Source organism: Falco peregrinus, chromosome 1 (assembly GCF_023634155.1).
Source record: "Falco peregrinus isolate bFalPer1 chromosome 1, bFalPer1.pri, whole genome shotgun sequence".
NCBI classification, from domain to species: domain Eukaryota; kingdom Metazoa; phylum Chordata; class Aves; order Falconiformes; family Falconidae; genus Falco; species Falco peregrinus.
In genome coordinates, this window is record NC_073721.1 from 60845534 (window position 1) to 60869764 (window position 24231).

At 48.1% G+C, this 24231-nt stretch overlaps 1 protein-coding gene across 6 annotated transcripts; it reads left to right on the plus strand.

Annotated features, from left to right (window-relative positions):
* Positions 1-978: 978 nt before the first annotated feature.
* On the plus strand, positions 979-21994 carry SLC39A13 (solute carrier family 39 member 13). Of its 6 annotated transcripts, none has more exons than XM_055810993.1 (11): positions 982-1133; positions 6203-6312; positions 7493-7792; positions 8232-8345; positions 10057-10175; positions 11459-11611; positions 16898-16987; positions 17356-17406; positions 17631-17763; positions 17896-17995; positions 19500-21994. In XM_055810993.1, the coding sequence occupies exons 3-11, from the start codon at positions 7525-7527 to the stop codon at positions 19573-19575; spliced, it is 1104 nt and encodes a 367-aa protein (XP_055666968.1). In that variant the 5' UTR covers positions 982-1133; positions 6203-6312; positions 7493-7524; the 3' UTR covers positions 19576-21994. The 6 variants fall into 6 exon arrangements, with proteins under 6 accessions (XP_055666943.1, XP_055666968.1, XP_055666955.1 ...); XM_055810980.1 differs by lacking the exon at positions 6203-6312 and adding an exon at positions 2516-2696 and having other exon boundaries at positions 983-1133; XM_055810989.1 differs by lacking the exon at positions 982-1133 and adding an exon at positions 1955-2696.
* The last annotated feature ends 2237 nt before the right edge of the window (positions 21995-24231 follow it).

The following is a 24231-nucleotide window of genomic DNA, read 5'->3' on the forward strand; positions in this document are numbered from 1 at the left end:
AACGCAGAAAGGACAGGTAAAGCAGTGCGGGCCCGTGGCTGGCTTAATTCCTGACTGCTGCTGCGGGGCAAGATGGTGTGACGCAGCGAGGCCAGGGCCAGACTCTCGAGAGCATCAGCATCAGCGCTGTCTCCTTGGGGAGTGGGATTCCTTATGAAAACTGGAGTGAGAAACAAATTCTGTGTCTCGGGCAAAATGGTGAGAGATGGAACTCGCAGGTACATGGGAACGCGTGGAGAGTCTGTATGGGAAACCATACAGCTCCCGGCCCGCTCGGCTCCTGTAAAGGTCAATCTTTGTTCTTGGCTGACCCAGCGGCTTAGGCATATGCAGTTTCTGCAGACCTCTGTAAGAACACTGAAGAAAGTCGTAAGAATTTAACGGTTGGACCTGGTGATCTCAAAGGTCTTTCCCAACCTAAATGACTCCGTGGCGCTAGCGTGGATGCCCTCACAGCTCACCGTGAGGACACGGAGCTCTGGGCTTCCGAAGCACCATCACGCAGGTTGGAAGGAACCCATAAGGCGGCAGCAAGCACCTGCAAAAGTCAAGGTATCTTTTAAAAACACGCGGAGGCCAAGTGCCAGAGGCTGCCACGCTGCCATCTGCTCCAACCATTCCAGAATCCTGCTCAAAAACTTGTTTCCACCCTGCTCGTTTTTACGCATCCGCAGCCCGAAAAACTTATGGTCCAATTAAGCAGAGGGGTTTAAAAAAAAAAAAAAAAAAAAAAAAGTAAAAAGACCCCCGCGAGCACGTCGCAGAGCGGTCCCACCGCACGCGTCCTGCGCCCCGCTGCCCGGGTGCGGGGGACACCTGAGACCCCCCCCGCTGCCCTGTGTCCGCTGGGCGGGACGAGCACCCCGAGGCTGCCCGCAGCGGGGCCGGGGCCGGTGCTGGCGGGGGGCGGCCCGGCGCTGGGGGGGGGCAGCAGGAAGCGGGGCCGGTGCCCGCCCCCCCCCGCGGCGGCGGCCGGAAGCGCGTGCGGCGGCGGGTCCCCGCCGGGGCGGCGACGCTGGTGCCGGGGAGGCCGGGACCGACGTGGCCGGCCGGGGGAGGCGGAGCCGAGGGGCCGCGGGCGGGGCAGGCCCGCGCCGAGCGGCGGCTGGATGGCAGCGGCGGCCCGGGGCACGGTAACGGTGGTCCGCGGGCGGGGGTCGCTGGGCTGCCGCGGCTCGGGAGCCGCTGGAGCGGGGGGGGGGGGGCGGCGGCGGAGGGCCGGCCCCGGGGCGGGTTCGGGCCGGTGGTGCCGGGGTCCCGGCTGCCCGCGGCGCGGCCCCGGTTAGCGGGGGGCCGTGCCCGGGGCTGGGAGCCCGGCCCGGCGGGACGCGGCACCGAGAGTTTCGGAAGCGGTTCCGCCGGCGGGACGGTGCTGCGGGAGGGTCTGGGCGGCGGGGGCTGCCCCGCTCCCTGTGTCCCCCCACGGGAACCGGGCCGGGGGCTCTACCGGCCCGGGGGGTGCGCGAAGGGGGGTCGTCACCCCCTCGCCCCCCGGCTCCGCAGATCTGCGTTTGCTTCGCTCAGCATTGCCCGGGCCGTCCCGCCGGCCGCCGCGGTGGCAGAAACAATGGGAAAATGGCCGGGGGGGCCGGGGGGGGGCTGGGGGGGGGCTGCCGCGGCGAGTGGGCTGGTAGCCCGGGGGGGGGTGCGCCATTGCCCGCGCCGCAGACCGGCCTCTCCCTCCCGGCTGGGACGGGGGGGCGGTCACGGGCTGCCCAACGGCGGCAGCGTGCAGCGGGTCAGGGCTGTGACCGCCCCCCCGGCAGCTCCGGTGGTGCCCGGGCTCCGCCGGGGGCTGCGCCCCCCCCCCCCCCCCCCCCCCCCCCCCGCGCTGCGCGGAGCCGCCCCTCCCCCTGCGGAGCGGGGAGCGCCGGGGTCGGGGCCCGCCGGGCAGCGCGTGCCCGAAGGGGGGGCACGGGGGGACAGGGGAGGGGGCCGGGGGTGTCGGGGACCTTCTGTGCCCTGCCCGGGCCAGGGCTTCCCGCAGGAACTCGGCGCTCGCCACGGGGCTAATGGAGGGAGGTGGCTCGTGGAGAATTTTCTGGCTGGAAATACGCTTCCTCTCTGGAAAATAACTTTTTTCCATTCCATGCAGTACTCTTTTGCAACTGTAAGACCAGGCAACTGGCTTCCAGGGAGAACACTTTTTTTAAAAGCCTTTTCTTTTTTTTTTTTTTTCTTTTTCCCCCAACAACATCTGAAATGTCATTGCAATGAGCAATTGTGCTGCGACGGGGATGAAGCTGTGTGGTCTGGGAGGGGAGGAGGCGGGTTGCTACAGGAATCCTCGTCGTGTCAATATTTTATTTTTTTCTTTTCCAATACGTTTTTGCCTTGGCATTTTAAGTTTTGTCCATGTTTTCTCAGGCACTGCCTGCTACTGAGGCGTCCAGCGAGGTAGCCTGGGGGCTCCCCCGGCGGAGGGCAGGAGCTCTTCTGGTCGGTGGGCAGCCTCCCCCTGCCCCTGCTCAGGGGGGGCTTAATGGCAAATTCTCACTTGTTTGTTCTTCCTGAGCCTGGGAAGGGTCCTGAGGCCGTGGCAGAAGGAGCTGAGCAGACCGGCAGACCTGTCTCCTGAATGCTCGGCTCCCTGACCTGCGCGGGACAGCGGGGCTCTGGAGGGTGCTGCCAGTGGTGACGGTGCCGCATGGCCGGGAGCTGTGGTCCCAAAGTGTCCTCATCGTCAGAACTGATGAGTAAATGATGCGCTGCCTGTTCCTCTCTCATGCATGTTCTTAAATAGGTCATGTACCCTTCCTGGGAAAAACAGCTCTCTCTAAATCTGGTTATGCTTCTGCCTCGTAGTGACCACAGACTTCTCTGAGAAACCTGGCGGTGCTTTCTCTAGCTTTCTCTAGGACTTTCTCAAGACCTTCTCTGCCAGGGTTCCTAAAACAGATGCTGGTGTCTAAAATTAGGGGTAGGTAAAGACTCATCTGCAGCTGTAGTCGCAAGGTACTATTTTCTCTCTTGAGCACTTTTTTTTTTTTTTTTTCTTTTCCCTAGGACTACATCTTGACTGCTTCTTCCTCTTCAATATTTCTCTTAGGAGCAGCTGGTTTGAATTTGCAGACTTTAGAAACATTAAGTAAACTCAGTGTCTCATGAGGAGCATGTACTAACGAGACAGAGAAGCAAAGGGGCTGTAGAGATTAAAAGGGCATTTCTTTGAGCAAGTGGTTGTGATATGTCAAGAGGCAGCAAATGCTGGGAATATGCTCTAGGTGATTAGCTGGGCACAAAGATCGGTTCAGGTGTGTCCTGCGTGATGCACTGAGTTCCTCGTAGATGTTTTATGAGCATCAGGCATTGGTTGCGTGAGATATGGGGATGTTCTTGAGCCACAAGGTAGTAATGTTCAGGCAGCACTGCTGTAACGAAATGCAGTGGCTTTCCCTGGTGGGATTAACAAGAAGAGACAGACCTGTGGGCCACCGAAAGCTGACGGACACCGGTGTGTTAGGGGAATTGTTTTTCTGCCCAGTTATTGTCCACCAGTGTGCCTTTTTTGGAGGAACCTGGGCTGTCTCTTGCTGCTGGAAGGACTTGAAACCGCGTGTGCAGCCTGTTCTCAGAGCCCTGGACATGCCCTTTGCCCTGTCTGCTACTGGCTTTCTCCTGGATTTCGGTCACTTTATTCTGAGGGCCCTTTCTGGGGCGCCTTAGGGCAGATGTGGGCTGTGAGCGTGGAGGGCGAGATGGAAGAAACGGACCTGCTGGATCCGTTGCAGTGATTACTTTTCCAGACTGATTCTCAGAAGCTGTGATGCCCGTGTGGCAGAAGAGGCCAGTCTGTGCCACGTCCCTCATTGCTGAGCTGCAGAGAGCAGTCGTTTTGCTGCCTGTTGATGCCAAACCGGCACAGGGTTAACTGCTCGGAGACGAATTTTGTCTTTAAGCAGCAAAGGTATATTTTTCGTGCGACGCTGGGGAGCTAGCTGATTTGCACCGGACAAGCTAGCTCCCAAGTTTTCAGTGAAAAGTTAGGTGATTTATACGGTTTTTGTGAGAGGTTACACCATCTTCACATGCATATTCATTTGATTTTGACACCCAATCATTCCATTCGTAATAGGTGGGATCTAGGTGGAATAGACCTTTTAATTTTCTTTGTTCAGTGATTTCCTGACTTGATGTTCTCCTTATCTCCTTCAGGTACCCACCTTATCCTTTCTAATTATTCAGAGTACATGCCTTTCTCAACACAAACAGCATCACCCAGAGCATTGTACCGAACTCATCCTTACTGACCTTACTAATTTTTTTTTTAAGACCTTGTTTTATTTCACTGTGTTGCCTCTTCATAGGCATGTGGTGGTTGTATAAATCCCTTTTTTTTTTTTTTTTCCTTTCCCCTCTCCGTTCTTTGCGAAGAAGCTGTTCTCAGTCATTTTCTAGGTCTAATTTTGTCATAACAGGAGAGGATGTCCGTCAGGCCCTCTAGGGTTGGAAGGGGTGCCCGTCTTTTTTGAAGCAGGGAATTATGTAAGTGCAGGTTGTTGTGCAGCAGCCAGCGAGCAGAGGGAGGGCTGCGGCTGGTGTCGCCTGCCTGAAGAGTCCTGTCACCAACCTGTGCCGATGCCTGTGTGGCTGGTGGCTTCAGCCTGCATGGGTGCTTGGGACAGAAGAATTTGGTCAGTTAGGGGACAGCTGACACTTTAAGAGCTTCCTGTCTTTTTTGTGGTTTTGTGGTTTGGTTTGTTTTTTCTTCTCAAGGAGAAATTTGGGGGGATTCTGTGGCACAGTTGTACCATAGCTGTGGGTGGCTGTTTGCATAGCTGTGGGGGGAGCCAGGAGGTCTGGCAGCGTTGCAGGCACGTTCACCTGATGGAGCTGGGCTGGGGGCAGCATCTCTGCCCCATCAGGCTCTCCTCGCGCTTGTTACTGGCTCTCCAGAGCATCAGCTCAGTGCCTGAGTTGAGCTGGTGCGTGGAGTGCTGTGAGAGATGAGTGTCCCTTGCTGCTGCCCCTGCTTTGGCACCGTGTAAATTTGTTTCTTCATATCCAGGCTGAATCTTGTTTACCGTTTGAGCTGATGCTACAGCGTGGAAGAAGAGTTCAGCACTTTCCCCTTTTCTTGTGACTTTCAACATACGCAGACTGTTCTGTTCCCTCTAGGGTTATCTTTTTATGATACACACCCAGGCCCTTCAGTCGTTTTTTCCAGGTCATGCTTTCTACACTGTCTCTGTTTCTTTCCCCGGCCATGTCTCTGATTTTTGCATCTGTTTTATGAAGAAGAGTATGTTGGCTGGGTGCGGTCTGTTGGCTGAAGTCTCATCTGTGTGGAGTGGAGTAGAAGCACTGCTGCTGTGTCGCACCTACAACGGAGCTACTAATACGTCCCAGGCTGTCAGTTGTTTACTTTATAGTGACAGAAGCCTGCTGGCTTGGAATTAATTTCTGAATCAATGTAACGCACGTATACTTTTTTTTTTGTGGCACATTGGAGTTACTGTTTTGTCATGTCCATGTGCCTTTTTTTTTTTTTTTCTTTTACCCTGTAGTATACTGTTTCATACTGATCTTTACTGAAATTGGTTTGATAGTATGCTATAGGTAGGTCAAGGGTTCCTGCAGCCAGATCAAAATCCTGCAATAAGATGCCACAAAATCCTGAGCTGGTTTGAACTTGCTATGTTGAAGGTTTTTTTTGTTTTGTTTTTTTTTAGGAAAAAAAAAAAGTGATGGGTTTTGTATAGGTCAGTAGAGTTTACACTTGATCAGATGTTACCTTGCTACAGAAAGTTTTAGTGGTTCTTGCACAGCTTGCCCAGCCAGTGTCTTCATCAGTTCCTTCTTGCATCCCCCTGCTCCTGATCTCCATGGTCACTGTGCTCTCCTTCACGGGAGCCATGGGATCCTGTCCTTTAATTTTCGTTGATTGCTCACTGCAGCTGGGCCTTCCTCCTGCAGTGATTTAGTTCAGGGACTGAAATTGGAAAAGGGCCAAACCTTTAAAAAAAAATTGTTTTCCCTGCTAGTTTGTTCTGACCCGGCTCAGTCATGGAGTCAGGTTTAAGCATGGGGAGGGGGTGCTTCATGGGGGGGTGGGGGACAAGGGGCAGCAGCGTCCTTTCCAGCTGCAGTGAGCCCTTAGATTGGTTCTGACACCCAGAATTTTGTTTTGGTAATTTCAGGCTCCTTTCTGTCTGGCTGTTACTTAATGCTTTGCTATCTTTATCACTTTCTTATCTTATAGGTCACTACAAACTGATCATTTAACTTGATCAAGAGTCTTTCAGAGGATTGAAGTTACTGGTCTGTAACTTCTTAAGTCTTCTGCCACCTTTTTTTTTCCTTTTTATCAAGGTAGGTGAAGCATGATGCTTCTCCAGCCTTCTGTGGCCTTCCCGTATTCCTGTAAATTTTCAAAGATGGTCACTAACGCTTCAGAGATGACTTTGACTGGTTTCTTATGTGCTTTCAGGGGAATGCTGCTATTCCCTTTCAATCTACAGCTGCTCTGTGAACATTTCTTAAGCCGTTCTTTTCTAACCCGCTCTTTCCTCCCATTTCCAAATTAATTTTGCTTGTCGTATTTCACTTTTTCTTCTGGATTACTTCAGCCTTTGCATCATTTGCTTTCCTTTCCTGTTTGCCAACGAGAGCGTAATTCTTTCTTTTCCTCTTCTAACACATCTGCTTCTCTCTGGTTTTCTTGTGACTGAAGAGTTCTTAGTAACGGTGGTGCTGATTTTGACTAAGAGACCATCTAACCCAGTATCCTTCTAGGAAAAAATAAAAATAGGACAAGTATATATATTTTCCAACTTCTTCCAGCCTCCAGCTCCTTTCCCATAAGTGGGTTTCCTGAGTCTGATGGGAGCTGTCTGACCATGAACAGTCAGTAGGTTTGTCCTTGTAGTACTTGTCCTGTCTTTTGTTGAATCCATATCAAATTTTCGATTGTTTTTGGAGGAGTACAGCCACACAGGTTACCTGCTGATGAAGAGTCACGTCAGTTTGTTTGGAAGCTGACCCTCTCGGGCTTCATGTGATGGCTGTATTAGCACTTCTGTCATTAGAACTGGTGAACAATCTACCCTATTCACCATCCTTACACCACTCATGATTTCATGGTTTGGTTGCCTGTCTAGCATCCTGATTTGTGACATGGATGCTGTTCCATGGTGAAGAGAAGACTTACCTGGGAAGCATCTCTGGTCAGTACTTTTCTCTGAAGCCTCGGGACAGTGAAGGGCAAGGACAAGGGTGCTCGGAGTCCTTGTCCAGCCCACCTGAGGGGAGATGCTGAAAGCCAGGCTCTTTCACAAGATGTCTCGTGCAGTTTCATACACTCGATGCTAAACAGCCTCTCTGTCCTTTAGAGCTCTGTTGAAATCAGAGAGAGTTTCAGGTGTTCCTTAGAGGGGTACATACCTGTGCTGTGGTGCTGAGGGAGGGGATGGTGTCCCCAAAGCCCTTCCCCCGCGGTGGTGGGAGGGGCTCTCGGGCACACTCTCAGAACCGCTCTCCCTGCTCTTTTCAGAGGTTGGCCAGCCTGGCTGAGACCACTTAGCGATGACAAAACAAAAGCTTCTGCTTGATGGGACGCTTTCCTTGTTTCTGATCGTGGCCTGTGAGGCTCAGCAGCTCCCGAGGAGTCATGTCGCTGCTAGCTCTGGTCCTCTGTGCGAGAAGGAGCCCGAGTCCTGGGGAAGCCTTTTCAGCAGCGAGCGGCTGGATGCCTGGGTCTGTTCCCTCATCGGTTCGCTCATGGTGGGGCTGAGTGGGGTCTTCCCCTTGCTGGTGATCCCATTTGAGACGGGAGCCGCTCTGCGATCAGAAGGTAAGCCTGCTACCCGCGTTGGCCCTTCTGAGGCCAGAAGTCCTGGGTTGTGACTGAACGGCACAGGGATGAGCTGTGCCTTGTCATGGAAATACCGGCCTCTAAACCAGTCCATTTCTGGTGCTATAGGCTGTACCTGCTGATGTGGTAGGGAGCCTTCGGACAAATGCAAGCCCTGCATGGAGCGTGTACAAAGGATGTTGTTTGTTTAGCATCCTCCTTGGTCCAGGACCCTCCCACACTCGCCTGTCCCAGCCAAGTGGTGCAAGGGCTTTATTTTGCACTCTGGCTATTTGTTTTGTGCTCTCTCCTTTGAAAGCTTGCTTTGCAGATGCTTCCAGTTCAGATCTCTCTGTGCAAAATCTCAGCTGGAGATGTTTTGGCTCCCAACTGAGTTGTGATCAGGTTTTGTTTTTGTTTTTGTTTTTTTTTTTTTTAGCTGGATCACGCCGTTTGAAGCAGTTGCTGAGTTTTGCAATTGGTGGACTGCTGGGGAACGTGTTCCTGCACCTGCTTCCCGAAGCCTGGGCCTACACATGCAGCGCAACAACAGGTATGGAGGCCCCTCTGCCTGGAGCAGTTTGTGCTGTCCCTGCTGCTACAGGGTTTGAGCCCGTTCCGTCTTGAAAACACAAAAGACCAGCCAGGCTGGGTCATCCCCAAAACTGGTCTAGGGTGGTATTCTCTTTCAAAGAATGTGTAAAAGCAAATGCCTAAGGAAGGACGTAAGAACAATAAAAACACATGTAATGCTTCATCTTTGTTCCTTGCAGTCCTCCAAAGATTTTGGGATTGGAGGCTTCCTGAGTTGGCCACGGTTTCTTTACATTTAGTAACTTGCAGTGGATTTTTTGTCTATCAACTTTTCCTGTCTTGCCTTGGACTCCTGTAAATTTCTGTTGATTTTCCTTTGTCCTTTCTGTAAGGAAAGGGAATGCTTCTTCAACCTGGTGGGAAGTTAGGAATGTGTTTGTGGTCTGGTACATGGATGTATGCACCGTCTCAGGTGGGGGTTCTGCCCCATCAGACATATTTTGTCTATGAATCTGTCCCTATAACAGTGTTACCTCTCGAGTCTCTTTCTTGGAACTAACTGGGGCCCTTCTGCTGGGTACATTGATTTGTGGGAGGCCAAATGTCTTGCCCTCTCAGTCTTTGCTCGAGGAGAAGTCATGGAAAATTGTCCATAGAGCCGTGACCAAGGTGGCGGTAGGGGGATGGGGAGCAAAAGAAAATGCAGGTGGGAGAAATCTGTGTTTGCCAGTGAGCTAAAGTCGGGATGGAGTTTGTGGTACCTCCCTCACCCCTCTGACAGCCAGGGTTGTTGAAATCTGTAATGATTGTATGTATCTCTCTGCTTCAGCAAGCTGATAGCGTAGGAGGCAAGTGCTACTGCATCCCACCTGTTGAGAAACCAGGAAATCATTTCCCTGCTGAAAATGTGAGGGAGCAAAAAGGATGCCCTGGGTTTCCCAGGCTTCCTTGCACCCATGTCCTGGGATTTCAGATCTGCTGGGCCTTTGGTTTTCTTCTTCCTCATGACTCTAGCACTGCCAGCAAAACCTGCTGTCCTTCCCTGCCCCCCCCCCCCCCCCTCCTTTCTACAGTGGTTCCCAACTGACTTGCCTTCTTGCTCTAGCTTGTTTGCTTCTGCTAGGCTGTCCTGGAGCGTAAAGGTTTCCTTGACCCGCGTAAGCCCCATTAGAGTCATTCTGTTCTGCTGCTGCAATGCAATCTTCATTTCTGCAGCCAGGCTGAATGGATGATTATCTCACAAGCTTGGCTGTAATTGAAAAGAAAGTTTATAGCTGTGGGCTTAATAACTTGCCCAGGTGTGGCAGAAGGGGGAAGGTGAGTCTGTAGCTCTGCTAATGGCAGATTTCATGTCAGGGCTTGCTGCTCAGTAGATGCAGCTGCAGGATTTTTGTTGATGTAATCTCTTGCTTGCCTCTGGAGCTCAGGGAAAATCCCAGTATTGTCAGGAAATATGCTGGATTGCACTACTGAAGCAAAAACAGTGGGGGCCCTCGCTCTGTGAGTACCCTGAAAAGGGGATATCAGTTAGATCAAGAATGAGCGAGTTAAACTAATTTGCCTTGAGATATGTTTGCTCCATATTCCTTGTAGGAGGTTTCCCCATTGTCTCGTTTCTTGCCTTTTTTTTTTTTTTTCTTGGAACTGCTGGTTAAACTGTCTGGAGCAGGGTGGGTTCACATGTGGGAAACACTTGATAGCGACGTGACAATTATTCTCTCATCCCTTAGGAGAAGGGCAGAGCTTTCAGCAGCAGAAGCTTCTGGGCCTCTGGGTGATCATTGGTTTCCTGACCTTCCTGGTGCTAGAGAAGATCTTCCTGGAGAAAGAGGAGGAGTGCCCCAGGGTGGTAAGTTAGCAGCCAGAGGGGAGGGAGTGCTGTTGTGTTTGCAGCACTGTGCTAAACGCCTCATCTGCCCTACCTGATAGGCTCAGCAAGTGATCCTGGAGCTGTGAGTAGCTTGTCAGTGCCCTTTGGGAGCTTTTTGCCGCTTCTTTGACACCGGCTGTAGAAGGTGTTTCATCTCCAGGCTTTGGGTTTGTGGTGTTAACTGAGATTTCTCACCTCTGAGCTGCTTTTGTTCTTGATGTGTAGAAGAGAGCTCCCCTTTTCTGGGGACTGGGCGCTGGAGCGCTCTGCAGCTGGGGCTTTGGCTCAGGTAAGCTTGGAGGGATGGCAGCTTGCTGATGCACGTTCTGCTGAGCCGTCATAAGTCATTCCCCTTCTGAGTCCTCAGCCAGGACAAAGAGCAGCCTTCTCTGGAAGGTGTTCCTCACTGCCCACCCTTCCTGGGTACGACCTGCACCAGGCATGTCTTTGGGTAGCTTTGTGGGGGTTTTGCGAAGGGGTTTATGGCTGGCCAGGGAATGGTAAGCATTGGTTCAGAGGAGTCACCCAGCTGCAAAGGGGCAATGCAGGCAGGTACCAGAAGGTAGGTTCCCCAAGGCAGAGGAGAGCAACTGGTCCTCGGACATCTGCACAGCTCCTGGCAGCAGCTCCTGTACACCCTTCAGTTCTTGCTGTGCCATGGCTTTTGAGAGGTGAAACTGCAGTTCAGGCACTGCCTAAGAGCAATTAGCTGTTACTTCGACTCAATGTGAGACTTTGAAGTCTGAAAGGAACTTAATCTTTTCATTTACAGAGAGAATGAAGTCAGACATAAACGTTTTGTTGTTTGGAAGCTGACAATCCCAGCTATTGAATAGTTCTCTAGACTTAGTTATTCCGATGCACTGGGGAGAGCAAGCCTCCTTGTTCCCCCATCCCCTGCCCAGGTGAGTTGTATTTCTCTGGGCAGCAGCTGCCAGCAGGAGTGGCAGGCTCAGTCCCACGTCTTTCCAGTGGGACCTGGCTCATGCCAAGGGCACATGACTCCATTTCCTCCTCTGTCTTTCTACTTTCCTTCTCTTGGTGATTGGGGAAGTCTTTGTTCATGTTCCTCACAGTGCAGATATCAGAATGCTCTCTGAAATTGGTCTCGTTTCTGGCAGTTGGTTATTAAACTGGTGTACCAAAGCTGCTGATTTGTAAAGACAAAAGGATTCAGGGTGAGGACTGGATTTCTGACCATGATTCATGCTCATTCATCACTGACAAAAAAGGCAGTAACAAGTTGTTTTCCCCAAATTTAGGGCTGTGATGCCAAAGCACCAGCTGGAAAGATTCCCAATGGAAGTGGCTATCCCCTGCGGAAGGTGGCAGGCCAGTCCCAAAAAGCAGGAACAAATTCAACTCAGTGTAATGGCTCTTCTCTCCACTCTTGTCCAACAGACAACAGAATCAAGGTAAGAGACCCACAAACTGACCTTCACATCTTATGTTTTCGGGACACATCTAAAATTCAGTCAGGAGTTGTCTGTGGAAAGAACTGTGCCTGAGTGGGGAACCCGGTGTCTGAGTGAGTTGTGCTTAATCTTGCTCTGTCAAAGTGTCTGCCCAGGTCACAGCAGGGAGGACGCAGCAGACTTGGAGAAAATCTGCACTGCAGCTTATGCAAAAGAGGCAAAGTCACTATTGTAAAGGCTTAAGTCTGATGATGTGTGTTTTGGCTGACTTGTGAGACCAGAGTACAGTACTTTTACATTTTGTTACACTTCTCTTACAGTTATTATGTTGTCATTTGCTGAAATTGTTGTGCCGTGATTTCTCTGTTCTCTGGTGTCTGTTTTGTACCAAGTGTGAGCTGTGGGTTTCCTTGCTTTGTACCAACTGTGAGCTGTGCGTTTGCTTTTAAGGCACCTTTTGGAAGTATTTTGAGTGTTGAAGCTGTCCCCTCTAAAACTTAGAAGTTAGGTTTTTCTCAAATGAGCAGTTTATCTGCTGCCAGAAAGGGCTTCTTGTCTACTTCTGCCTCCAAACCTGTGTTTCCCATCACTTCCTTTGCACTGGACCTCATCTGACCCTGCAGTGAGCCTATTCAAGGAGCTAAACAGGCAAAGAATTTTTTTTTTCCACCCGTAGGTTCATTTCTCTCCTAACTTCTTGAATCGGCTTGGTGTGTAGGCAGGCAGCCTGTAGTGCTGGGGTAAGGGAGATCAGCCAGCCCATAGGACTGGAGGTGGAGGAGGGGAAAGGAGTGCTGTGGCGCTGGGCAGTGGCTAACCTTTAAATTGGCTTTGCTTTCAGTTTTGTGTTCTTGTCTTTGCACTGCGGAAACCCTCGTCTGGGTGGACTTTACAAGCAAGAGAGTAAACGACCACTTTGGCGAAGGAGGACCTGTAATTTGAGTTTGAAATGTGCGAGATTGTAGGAGAGTAACTATGAACAGAACGTGTGGTTGCGTGAACTAGCCCACACGTGGCTATGTGGTCAGTCAGAGGCTCTTCAGTCTTTCTGTTTTAGATCTGTTTGGCTGTAAGTTTATAGCTCTTACCACGCAACGTGAAAGATATGCTGAGGTCACTGGGTATTTTTCGTACGTCACACTCGTGTAATGTATGCAGAACACTGCACAAACTGCAAGGTGCTGCAGTGATGTTTCTAGAGGTGATAGTGGTGAAGAAACCAATATTACTGGGTTATGAAACATTGTGCCATTATTTCAGAAAGGTTTATACAATGAACTGCGGACTTACGGAATGGTTAGTCTACCACTGATTTCAATTAGAAATGTAACGCTGATGGGGGACGCCATTGCACAGGGTCTGATCCTAATGTAGAAAATAATAATGTAATTAGTGCTAGTTGATGTGATCTTAAGGAAGATAAATTCTCATCATCCAGACATTTTTTCCCTGCCTTTTATTTGGTCATGATTGTTTGGTAAAGGTAACGACACTGACAGATGTATATAAAACATAACTTTCTCCACATTCAGATAAAACTAGTACTGTATGAAAACAGCTTTGCTAATATTAGCTGTCTTAAAAATCAGGTATTCTATGTTATCAGCAAGGACTGAGTTAATGCAGCTCCCCTCAATTCTGTTCACTGGTGGTTTATGATTTTTCTGAGTGATTATTTATAAAACCAGTATATCTTCACACTTCCAGATACTACTATGTTACTTAAATGGCACATCGTGACTACACGAGGTCAGTGATACCAGCTGAACTGAGTAACTTGATCAAAAGAGCTGAATTTTTAACATGTTTTGATAAGTGCAATTAATAAGGAATAGATGAAGAAAGAATGCAGATTATATGTACTAGATAGGGACAGTTTTTTGGAAGTCAATGCCTTGGAAAAAGGATGAGAGTCACAGCAGGAAATTGTTTGAACACATTCTTCCATCACGATGCTGCAGGCAGGCGGGTGGGTGAGTAGGAAATAGTGTGTAAGAGAAGAGGCAGGTGTTCCTCTTTCTGTATAGCAGTAATGGCATGGCTGGCTGACTCTTTCCAGTAGTGTTACTCACAATACCCCAAATACTACTGATCATTTGTAAAGGGCTCAGAAAAGAGCTGAAAGAATTATTTTAGGTTTGCAGTACATAAGAAGTGGTTTTCTTTGGTCTTTAGCTCTGTAGATGTGATGGATCAGGGGTGACTTAGAGTACACAAATAGCCAGGCAAGAGGCGTGACCAAATCTGAATAGTTAAAGCTGTACTAAACGGTAGCAGAGTAGAAATCAAAGACAACTCTGTAACGGAGGGTAACTTGCCAGTGGATCGACTTGCCTTAGACATACCAGAGTCTTCGTCACTTGTGGGCTTTAAGCTGTGGCTTAAGCTGCTCTCTACAAAGTGCACTGTAGGTTAAGAAACAGTAGGCTTCGTGCAGAAATGGAAGGAGATTCTTTCAGTTGCATTCTGTAGAAGGTCTAGACAACCATGAAGAGCCCTTCTAGCTTTAAAATCCTAACACGTCTGTTCAGTCTTGTAGTAAGGGTGTTGTCAATATGTATGAAATAGAAATTACTGAGTTAATGGGTGTAGTTGTAACTTTCTACCTTACGAGCATATTTTTATAGTCTTTCTGGTAGGGGGGAAATTACCAAAGCTACCAAGATATTCCTGTGTTGTTAGCCTGTTTCCTTCAGCAGCAACATAAGCAGTCATTCCATTTGCCTGTCCACCTGTTCTGCCCTTCATCCTTCATTTTCAGTAATTTTTGAACCCATAATTAATTTTACTGGAGTTAAGAGAGGGTAGACGTCTTGAGGGTAGTCACATTTCTGCAAGTTCCATAAAAATCAGCATGGTGGCGGAGGAGGAATGCAAACTAATGCCTTGTTGAAAAACTCGGGCAGAACTTAGATGCTGCTTGGCATCCGCCTGGCTGGCAGGTCGGCGGGTGGTCTCGCTGCCCGTGCCTGCTGGGGAGGGGGCTGTGCCTGCTGGGGAGGGGGCTGTCGGGTGGGGAAGGGGTGTGCAGGGAAACGGCACCGCTGCAAGCAAGCGAAGTAGGTGCTCACAAAAGAAAGAGAAAGCCATAGCGAGCCAGTCTGCTTTGGTTCCACTGTTCACTCAGTAACCCCCTTTTTTTTTTTCCCAGAAAACAAAAAGGAAAAGATACTATTTCAATAAACAAAGCCACCCTTCAGGGCTTAATTAGTAAGCTGTAATCAGTCGTCCTTTGTACATATATATTAGAACTTTACTCTTTGGCTGCTGCTGTAATAATTTGTCCTAGCTTGAAAACTGCAGGTGGGAGGCTTCCTTTGCACCTGAACGTGGTTCTCTCCTGCATTGCAGCCTTTATTCCCTCAACAAGTAGAAACATTGTAGAGTACTTTTGCCTTGCTTATTCTTTTTTTTTTTATTTTCCCCTGTGGCACATGGGGTCCTTGCTGCTTTGTAGAAGTATGTTTCATTGCACAGTGACATTAATTCTGAAGCATGAACATAAACACTTCATCTGGCTGTGCTCTTTATGAGCAATGAGAACATCCTATTAGGAATTCACAGAATGTGAATGTCAGAGGCTCATAACTGTCAAACCAACCCAATTTATTTCTGCGCACTCCAAGGTTTTCCTTCTTTCAGTGACAGCTTTTGCCCAAGCCACCAACAAAAAAAAACCCCTCCTAATGTTTTAATCATGAAGTCTATTTTTTCCCTATATGGTGGCATGGGAAAGCATTTTTGTGTAAAACTTCAGTGAATAATTATTACTAGCCTGTGGGGAAAAGACAATCACATAAAATCCCAACATGAAAAGGAGAAATTTTAGACAGTCATATTTGGCTGAAGATGAGGAATGAGAAGTAAAACTGCTGCGTTTGTGGGTCTGCCGGTGCGCATCCCTTTGTGTTCCCCTTATAGCACCATGCAGGGAACTTCTGCATTCATTGTAGACATGTTACCCAGATTATTACTTAGACATGATCTGTAGTTAGGCTTTGCTTAATTCTTTATTTTCGTTTTTAATCACTAATGCAATTTAGAAAGTTTAGAGCCCATAAAGATGTCCTGAAATTGTGCAGTAGGAGAGAGAGGCTTGACAGAAAGCCCCACCTGAGCTGTGGCTTACAGATGGCAGGAAGAAAGGAGAGATGCCCCAAGTGGAGTTTGATAGGAACAGGGAAGAGCAGAAAACCAAAAAGGGGTCATGAAACCCATCAGCGCTTGTGTTTTTCCAGCTGAACTTTGGCATCTGATGCTATGGTGAGTGAAGGGTTAATACCTCACACTTTATAGACAGCCTCTCCGCTCACTGGATGCTGCCCAATATCTGGAGTTAATGTATGCCAACTCAGAGACAGCCTGATGTATTGGCTAACACCTGGTTTGATAATAATTTACACTGCAGTGCAGTATCTCAGGACTCACATGCAGTAGTTGGTTAAATATGATGGAAAAACCCCAACAAACCCAAACCAAAAAACCTGTGAGCAAAAGAGCTGGGGTGGTACCCTCATAAATTGCTTTTGGTCAAATACTTAGAATTTGTCTGGAAATGACCGTGGTTAGCATAATTAGGGAAGTGTTATGTGGAGATGGACTTGTGAGGAAGGAAGCTGCTTTATGCTTATAATTTTAAGAAGTGTGTTTATGTGCAAAGGCGTATGCGTGCTGTATAACCTTCTAGTGGGTGGGTTTTTGGTGACTGTTGTTACTATCTTCTCTTTTTATTCTTTAAGGGAAAGCAAACACACAAGCACTTTTAGTACAATGCTTGAAGATTTTTTTAGTTATAAAAAGCGATTTCAGCAACATTTGTTTTGTTGCGTTGTTTTTGCCAGCTTTTGAAGAGGAGATATTTAACAGTTGGATATTGAAGTACATGGCTGGGAAACAAGGTCAGGTCATGTTTGAAGCCAGTCACCTGTGTAAATTAGTCAGTGTTACCTAAAATTGGTTTGATTTAGAATCAGATATATTCTTGCATTTTGGCTTTCCTCTTTTTCCTTTTCTCTTTTTGTGTTTCTAGAGCTCTTTGTCACTTGGGTAAGGCTATTATCCTAACCTCGGGCAATACTTGTCTACCCTAAAACTTACTTTACTCTAAAACTGAACATTTTAATTTGTAGCTGAGCACTGACATAGTTTAAGATCTTTACCAGAAGTGCCATGTCCTGACCTTTCCCATCTGGTTGTGACTCCTTAGTAACCTGTGTCTAAGCTGTGTGTTTTCTTTTATCTTGTTAGAGCTCCTCCTTTATCAGGGGCTCTTCCTTCTCTTTGCAGATTAGCGGATACCTCAATCTGCTGGCCAACACCATTGATAACTTCACGCACGGCCTGGCAGTAGCAGCCAGCTTCCTGGTTAGCAGAAAGGTACGGTTTCTGTCACCAGCTGTGCACTGAAATGGAGAGCCCTGCTCTTAAGGATGATGCCACGTGCAAAAAAAGCCAAAGATGTGAGGAGTTCCTTCCTGTTCTTGGGAAGCTTCTGAGAAAATGGAGACTACAGTCAAAGGCAACCCTATCCTGACTCTGATTCAGAGCTTCTTCAAACTTGGGACATGTTAATCATTTGTACAGTGTTAGGGGGAGGGTTAGCTCATCTACACTTTTGTTGAATAGTTCTAAACTCTTGAGTAACAAGTTTTAACTGGGAGAAAGGGGCCTTGACACGCTGATGGAAGTCTTGTCTCTCAGAGCTGGAGGACTGGTTCCTAATCGCCTTCTCTCTTCCACTGCAGGTTGGTTTCCTAACCACAATGGCCATTCTCCTGCACGAAATCCCACATGAGGTGAGAGGGCTTTGTATCCTGCCATCCTGAGGGATTACAGCTTCATCTGCTAAGAGGAGGGCTGGGTCCGATTAACATTTTCCTGTCCCTTTAGAAGCTGCTCCCTCCGGGAGTCTGACAACATGGAAAGCTAGAAAGAGTCTTGAAGCACTGGTCTTGTTATGGAAAGCCTTTGTGACTGGGAACGTTCATGTTCATTAACTGTCAGCTCTTGGTTTTCTTAGGTTGGAGACTTTGCAATCCTACTTCGGGCTGGCTTTGACCGCTGGAGTGCGGCCAAGATGCAGCTTTCCACAGCTCTGGGGGGGATTCTAGGAGCCTGCTTTGCAATATGTGCTCAATCACCAAAAGGAGCAGGTAAGGCTTCCTGGGACCCCCGTCGGAATAGGGGAGGGGGTTATTGTTCTTGTGTGGGTATCTTCTTTCCCTTCTCTGTTCTCTCCCGTGGCTTTGTCTCGGTAATAAGAAAAGCTTTTTGTGTTTGTGCAGGGGAAACAGTAGCCTGGATCCTCCCTTTCACTTCTGGAGGATTTCTGTATATTGCCTTGGTAAATGTTGTGCCTGATCTCCTGGAGGAAAAGAATCCTTGGTAAGTTCTGCAGCAATTCTTACTGCCAGGGAGCAGGGATAGAGCCCTTCCCCCTGCCCGTTCTGGAAGGACGAGAGTGCCAGCTTTCCAGATCCCGTGGGCAAGGCTGGAACCTAGGTGGGCTGCTGCGTTAGCTGTTGCGTTGGGGGGATGAGAAAGACCCCGTGAAACAGAAGAACCTTCAGCTGGGTCAGTCACAGAGGTCGGGCTGGCGCAGCGTGTGGCGTGACCAGCAGGAACAGGTTGCTCAGAAACATGGCCCATGGGGTGACTCGCTCCCCAGGCTGTCTTGTCAGCTTCTGGTGGGTACTGGTCTAGGGGCCATTACTGGTCTAGGGGCTGTCTGAACCAGGGTGAGGGTTGTGTGTGTCGGATAACTACACGTGAACCTTCCTTCACATCCTTCTCTCATCTTTTGTTGACCCTGTCCATTACTTGGGCTTCTGCCATCTCCCTTTGGCAGCTAGTTTGCATAGTTTGGCTGCACCGTGTGAAATGATGCTTCTTACTATTTGTTTTTTAGCCTCTTGCTTATTAATTTTGATTAACTGTTGCTGTGTTGCTGTCTGAGTAGAAAATAATAGTTTTATTTTCTGTATCATTCTGCATTTCATAGTCTGTTACTGCATCCCACCTCAGTCATCTCTCCCATCTCGGTCATCGTATACACTGGTATATGTATTCTGGTCTATTTGGCCTCCCCTCAGCTGTGTTATTCTAGTTTCTTGCAGCCTGATTAAGGCTGTAGCAGGTCCAAATCCAGCTGTACCACAGTAAAGGCCCTCTCAGACCTGGCTGGCAGAGCTGCCCCTGAACATTCCCTCCAATTTCAGTTGTAATGAGACAAGTGACATCAATAGTTTAAATAAGAAGCCTTGGCTCACCTAGTTCATTTTGATGGTAACGGTTAAGCGCTCAAAAACCAGCTCCACAGTTATATCTGAGAGGCAGGAACTTCTGGTGGAGAAATGTTAGTGACCAGTTGGGAGCTGGCTTTTGGGTTGGTCACCTCTTGTGCTGGCAAAGTATGCAGAGGCGCTGGGTACGTGGCTACTTCAGTCCAGCATAAACCTGAGATGGTGCTAAAAGAATAGCAAAATTAAGCGGGTTTTTTTTTTCTTCTATTTTTGTAACTGTAGTTGTTAGCTGGATGAGATCCCAAAAGTATCTGTGAACGTGCTGCAGAGGTGCTGGTCCCTGGTGAGAGAAGGGACAGGAGACGCCGGGGTAGCTGCGTGACTGAGTCAGCTTTACATTGAGTTTGAAACCTGAGGTTGGGCCTTGCAGCTGAGTGGAAACAAATAACATGCCAGATGATAGACAACTTCTTTGCTTGGGGTGCTGGGAAGGAGTCGTCTTAGCTGTGTTAGTGACTTCATACCGCTGTTGTGTTCTCCTTGTGGTAGATTTGGAAGGGCAGAGAACAAACCATGTGTGAGCCTCTACACTGCTGCCTGTTGGGATTGGTCTGGGGCTCCTCCTAATTTTGCTGTTTCTTTCCCAGGAACTCCCTGCAGCAGATTCTGCTCCTGTGCACAGGCATTACAGTCATGGTGCTACTCTCGCTCACAACGGAGTGACCTCTGCGCAGACCTCAGGATGCCTCCCAGAGCCTCCCCAGTGATTCTAAGCTGTTACAAAGCAATAAGGAACACTAATGTTACTTCCTATGTGCGTGCGTGCAGACCTGGCTGCTAGTGTGAGAAGCAGGTGAGAAAGAGATCTGGGTGTGCAGGACTTCATTCCCTGGCTCTCCTATCCCTGGCTGTTCAACAACCACGTTACGTCTCTGGGACCTAGAGATGACCTGCGTCGCATTGTTTTGTATAGTAAGGAAGCAGAGTAGAACTACTAAATGGGATCTTTTATAGATCAATACAATGTAAAGATGTAAAAAAATGAAAAACTATATATGAAAAAATACATAGTGATTTATATTGTTCCTTTCAAACAGAAGATCTCAAGGCTTTTCTGTGTACTACATGCAGAAGTAACTGCAGCTGTTTTAGAGCTGTAGGGATGCATTCCTGAATTACTCTGTAAAAGGCTGAAAGAATGTGTGCTCTCAAAATGTAAATTTATAAAGGAGGCTGCCTGTAGACAACCTGCAACCGTTACCTTAGGAAGTTAACGTACATTACGTTTTTCTGTTCTTCAGCAGAAAGGTATGTTCTCTTAGTACAGTTCCCAACTCGCATAACCCCTTTATTGCCGTTATATTCCCAGAATACATATACTCCAGAACCTTACCGTAATTATATACGGTGACATATTTCTTTTCATGGGTAGCAGAGTGAAATGCATCTCACCTGTTGGTCTGTAGGCTGTAGCAGATCTGTTAACTGAGAAGCCACTGCCTATGGGTTGTTTCACAGTGAGCTTCTCACTTCGCTGAGAGTACGCCACGTGTGAATAACACTGCAGTCTCTTGCCATGTTGCATCTAAACTGTTGCAATTCCACTACATCTTCTCCCAGAAAATACTATGAAACAGTTAATGAAATGGAGAATGGTAGTCGTCATGGAAGGTGACCTTATATACTAGGATGAACCTAGGCTTTTCATTGCTTTCTTTTTTACCAAATCCACTAGGTTCCACTCAGGGGTTTGTGTATTTATTTCTTTTTCATGACTATACATGTGTGCATGTACAATTTGTGTAGAAACTCAAACTGGGATGCACCTACTGTTAGGCTGCTCATCTTCAGAAATGCAGGAATAGTTTTTTCCGTGCTAGTATATTAAGACGTACAGTCATGAGCTGTTTTCTTGATTGTTATTACAGTGCCTGGCACACTGTTCCTATAATTAATATTAATGATTCCTAATTTACACTCAGAACATAGCCTCCGCTTTTCCTGCAACAGAATAATAATTTATTGATTTGATTTTGCTTGAAATACCATCCTATTTCAAAGTCATTTTTCCCTGAGAGATCCAGGTGTGTGGTGGTGTGCAGACACAGAGACCCAGGCATTTCAGTGTGTTAGCTGTTTGAGCAATGGCTAAACTACTGGTTGTAAAAAGTTCTACATCTGTGTGTGTGGCATGTCCTGGGCTGCAAAGCTGAGGGAAGATGCAGGAGAGTGCTGGGAGTGAAACCGAATAGGAAGCCTCATCTCATTCCTTATTTCACAGCTCCATACTAAATAGCACTGCTTTCACATTTTAGGAACAGCTTCTTACTACATGAGCCATGTGAGAAATATGTTACCTAATTTAGAAAGTAGTAAAGCTCTTCTAAGTACTGTGAAAGTGATGATTAATGCAATAGTTGTAGCCAGCCTTTTCAATGCTCAGTAAAGCTTCTTTCTTCCCCTGCTGTTCAGAGTAGAAAAGAAGTCGGCAGGACTGAGAGCCGTAGGAGGGCTGGTCACAGTGAACGGTGTCCATGCAGGCTGCTCCTCCCTCCTTTAACTATTCTATAGCTGCGTTAATCCCCACCTTTAGCAGGCTGCTGAGATGATATATGGCATTGAAAAACACTGAAAGGAACAGCTGCAGTTAGAGGCATGCTTGATTCTAAGAAATGATGGAAGCTTTTAGTAAAATGGGTGGTAAGACAGTGCTGCTGAGAGCAGCATTAACATCCTCGGTGTGTATGGCCCCTGCCCAGTCTGCTGTCATGGCTGCGGGGAGTAAGGTCACAGTACAGGATAAGCATTCTTCCATGTAGCTGAATTAGTTCTAGTCCTGCAGATTAAGAAGGAAATAGGCTATGCAGCAACAGGGAAAATAAACTGAAGTCTTGTCCAAGATCCCTGCTTGTTCTAAGTACAAAACTTTGTAAGTGTATTTCTTACACCTGGAGGCGTTAAACAAAAAGTGTTAGAACAACAAGTGTATACATAAAACTATGTTATTTGGCTCTGTTTTCCTCGATCAACTCAAGTGGTGCAATTTTATACTACTCCTTGAACGACTCCTGTATGTGCATGTGTGATTTAATATTAATATATTTCTGTAGTGCATTAAACACTTCCATTCATTTATCCCCCATTTTGCCTTCAAGCTAGAGTCTGTATCCCACCCATTTACCCATACCCTTCTCATGTCAAGGCCATCTGTAGGGGACCAGCTGGAAAAATAACCTTGACACCAAGGAAAGCTCAGAAGGGGGCGAACAACAGCAGATGAAATTCGTTTAGGGAATAGGGGGTGGAGATCCTCTGAGCCTGTCCAAGTAAGGTCTCAAACACTTGAGGAATATCTCAAACACTCACAAGATCAAGTGAACATTTACTTCGTATGACCTGGAAGAGGAGCTAAAGACTGGTAAGAGGGAGCAGCCTGCCGAAGGGTGAGTAATGGCCCCAGGAGCATCAGCATCAGCAGATCTCTGCGACAACTGGGGGAAAGGTAAATGTGCAGGGAGAGATCGTGACCACCAACTCTGTTCAAGACCAGAAGGACTTGTCCCCCTGCCGCCTGTAAGGCACATGTGTGCTTATTTACATGGCAAGTGAGGCTGATTGAAGTACGAGGTGGTCCACATTGGAGGATAAGAATAAGAGGAAGGCCAGTGCCATTTTGGGGATAGGAATAAAGGAAGAAGGGACTTGTGGATGAGCGCTCCTACGAGAAGTACCCCATGCTGGCAGGCCTGATGCCTGACCTAGGACTGGTGTTCTCTTTCTCTCTCTCGTAATGCAAGGTGTAAAACTTCATACACGTCGCAAGTGATAAGCGCTTGCTGCCCAGTTGCTTACCAATGAGCCTAACTATGGAATAAAAGCCTTTGTTTGCCTGTGGACCTCAAGTGTTGTGTACACCCTATTCCAACCAGGAGAATCAGCGAATCTGAGTCACTCCTCTTTTACTCCTCCTTCCTTCTGGGACATGACATTTAAGTTGGTGTGGTGGATGGGATTCCCCTGTGTTGGAAGGTCTGTAGCAGGGGCACCATCTCTCCACCTCGTGAAAGCAGGCAGGGAGAGCCAGGGAGCGATCTCATTGATGAGCCAGGAGAGATCTGAGCAGGGGCGAGCCATGGCTGCCCGGGAAATGCCAGTGCTTGGCTGCTCCACCGTTAGGGAAAAACTGAAGGAGCATAATGCGTGCGTCTCCCGGCTGGGAATGACCTGGCTCATGATAATTGGCCTCATTTAAGAATTACAAGTTAGGAAAGAGAAGAAAAGGTGTGATAAGGAAAAGGAATAGCCATGGTGTGTGCTGTTACTGGGAGCAGCACTAGTGGCAGCTCAGGAGAGGCACCTGATGAAATGATGAAACTGTTGAATCCTGGCAAGAACAAATAGAAACCCTGCAGAGCCAACTAACTGCGGAGTGTAACACCACTCAGCGGCTCTTTCGGATGCACTGGACCAAGAGGAAATCTTAAGGTTTGAATTGGAGGAAAATGAGTGTGTGTGTGGGGGGGGGAGTGGGGGTGTGTCTGATTACCAGCAGATTTTGACTTGGAACTGGGTCATGAACAGGGATTTTTGAGTTTGGCAGAACTAACCAAAAAGCAAGTGCCTGACTTAAAACCTCTATATCCAACCAAAGAGTTAGAGGATAGTAGAGCATCTTTTTATTCCAGGGGTAGAGAGGTGACAATGAGATGCCTAGTTAAAACCAAAACTATGATAATGGCCAAGTGGGGACAGCTCCACAAGTTGGCACCCGAACAGTACCATGCTCGGTGGTGGGTGAGTTATCACAGATTCAGGAGAGAGAGAGCAGGCTAGCTCAGGAGACAGAGACAGCATGTGTATGGAGAGTTTTGTTAACAGGTGGAGATAAGTCCTGCTCTCAGAAGATGAAGCACAATGGTATTTGGGATCTGGTGTATTTTTAACTAGTCGTGATCAAAGAGATCCACGGTCGCTAGCCCAGCGGGCTGTGCATTGGGCAGGAGGCTTAGACCCCTTGGAAAGGAGACCTGGTGTATATTGAACTCCCCCAGTATAAATGATTTAACCAGGAGTTTACGAAAGGCTGCCTGCCTCCAGCTGATGCACAACAGGTGCCTAGTTCCCCAACAACTTTCCTCAATGTTAAATGCAAACCCTGATAAAATGACTCCCCTGATCTGCTGAGGCTGTACGTGGTACAGCTTCAGGACTGCTGAAGGGATGTGCTAGCCCCAAGGGTGGCAGGTGGGACCAAGGAGGGGCCATGACTTGTGGGGAGGTATCTCAGGAGCTGATAAATTATGGTAGGAGAGCGGGTCTCATTGTGGGGGCTATAAAATGACAAACTGCTGTACGGAGAGTGGAGCAACGGGAAGATTG

Bases quoted from the DNA above. Each gene is read 5' to 3' on its own strand.
- SLC39A13 (XM_055810968.1), top strand. From the start codon at position 7,525: ATGACAAAACAAAAGCTTCTGCTTGATGGGACGCTTTCCTTGTTTCTG. The intron at 10,176-11,458 runs GTAAGTTAGCAG...CCCCAAATTTAG, and splicing joins AGGAGGAGTGCCCCAGGGTG to GGCTGTGATGCCAAAGCACC. The intron at 17,764-17,895 runs GTAAGGCTTCCT...GTGTTTGTGCAG, and splicing joins TCAATCACCAAAAGGAGCAG to GGGAAACAGTAGCCTGGATC.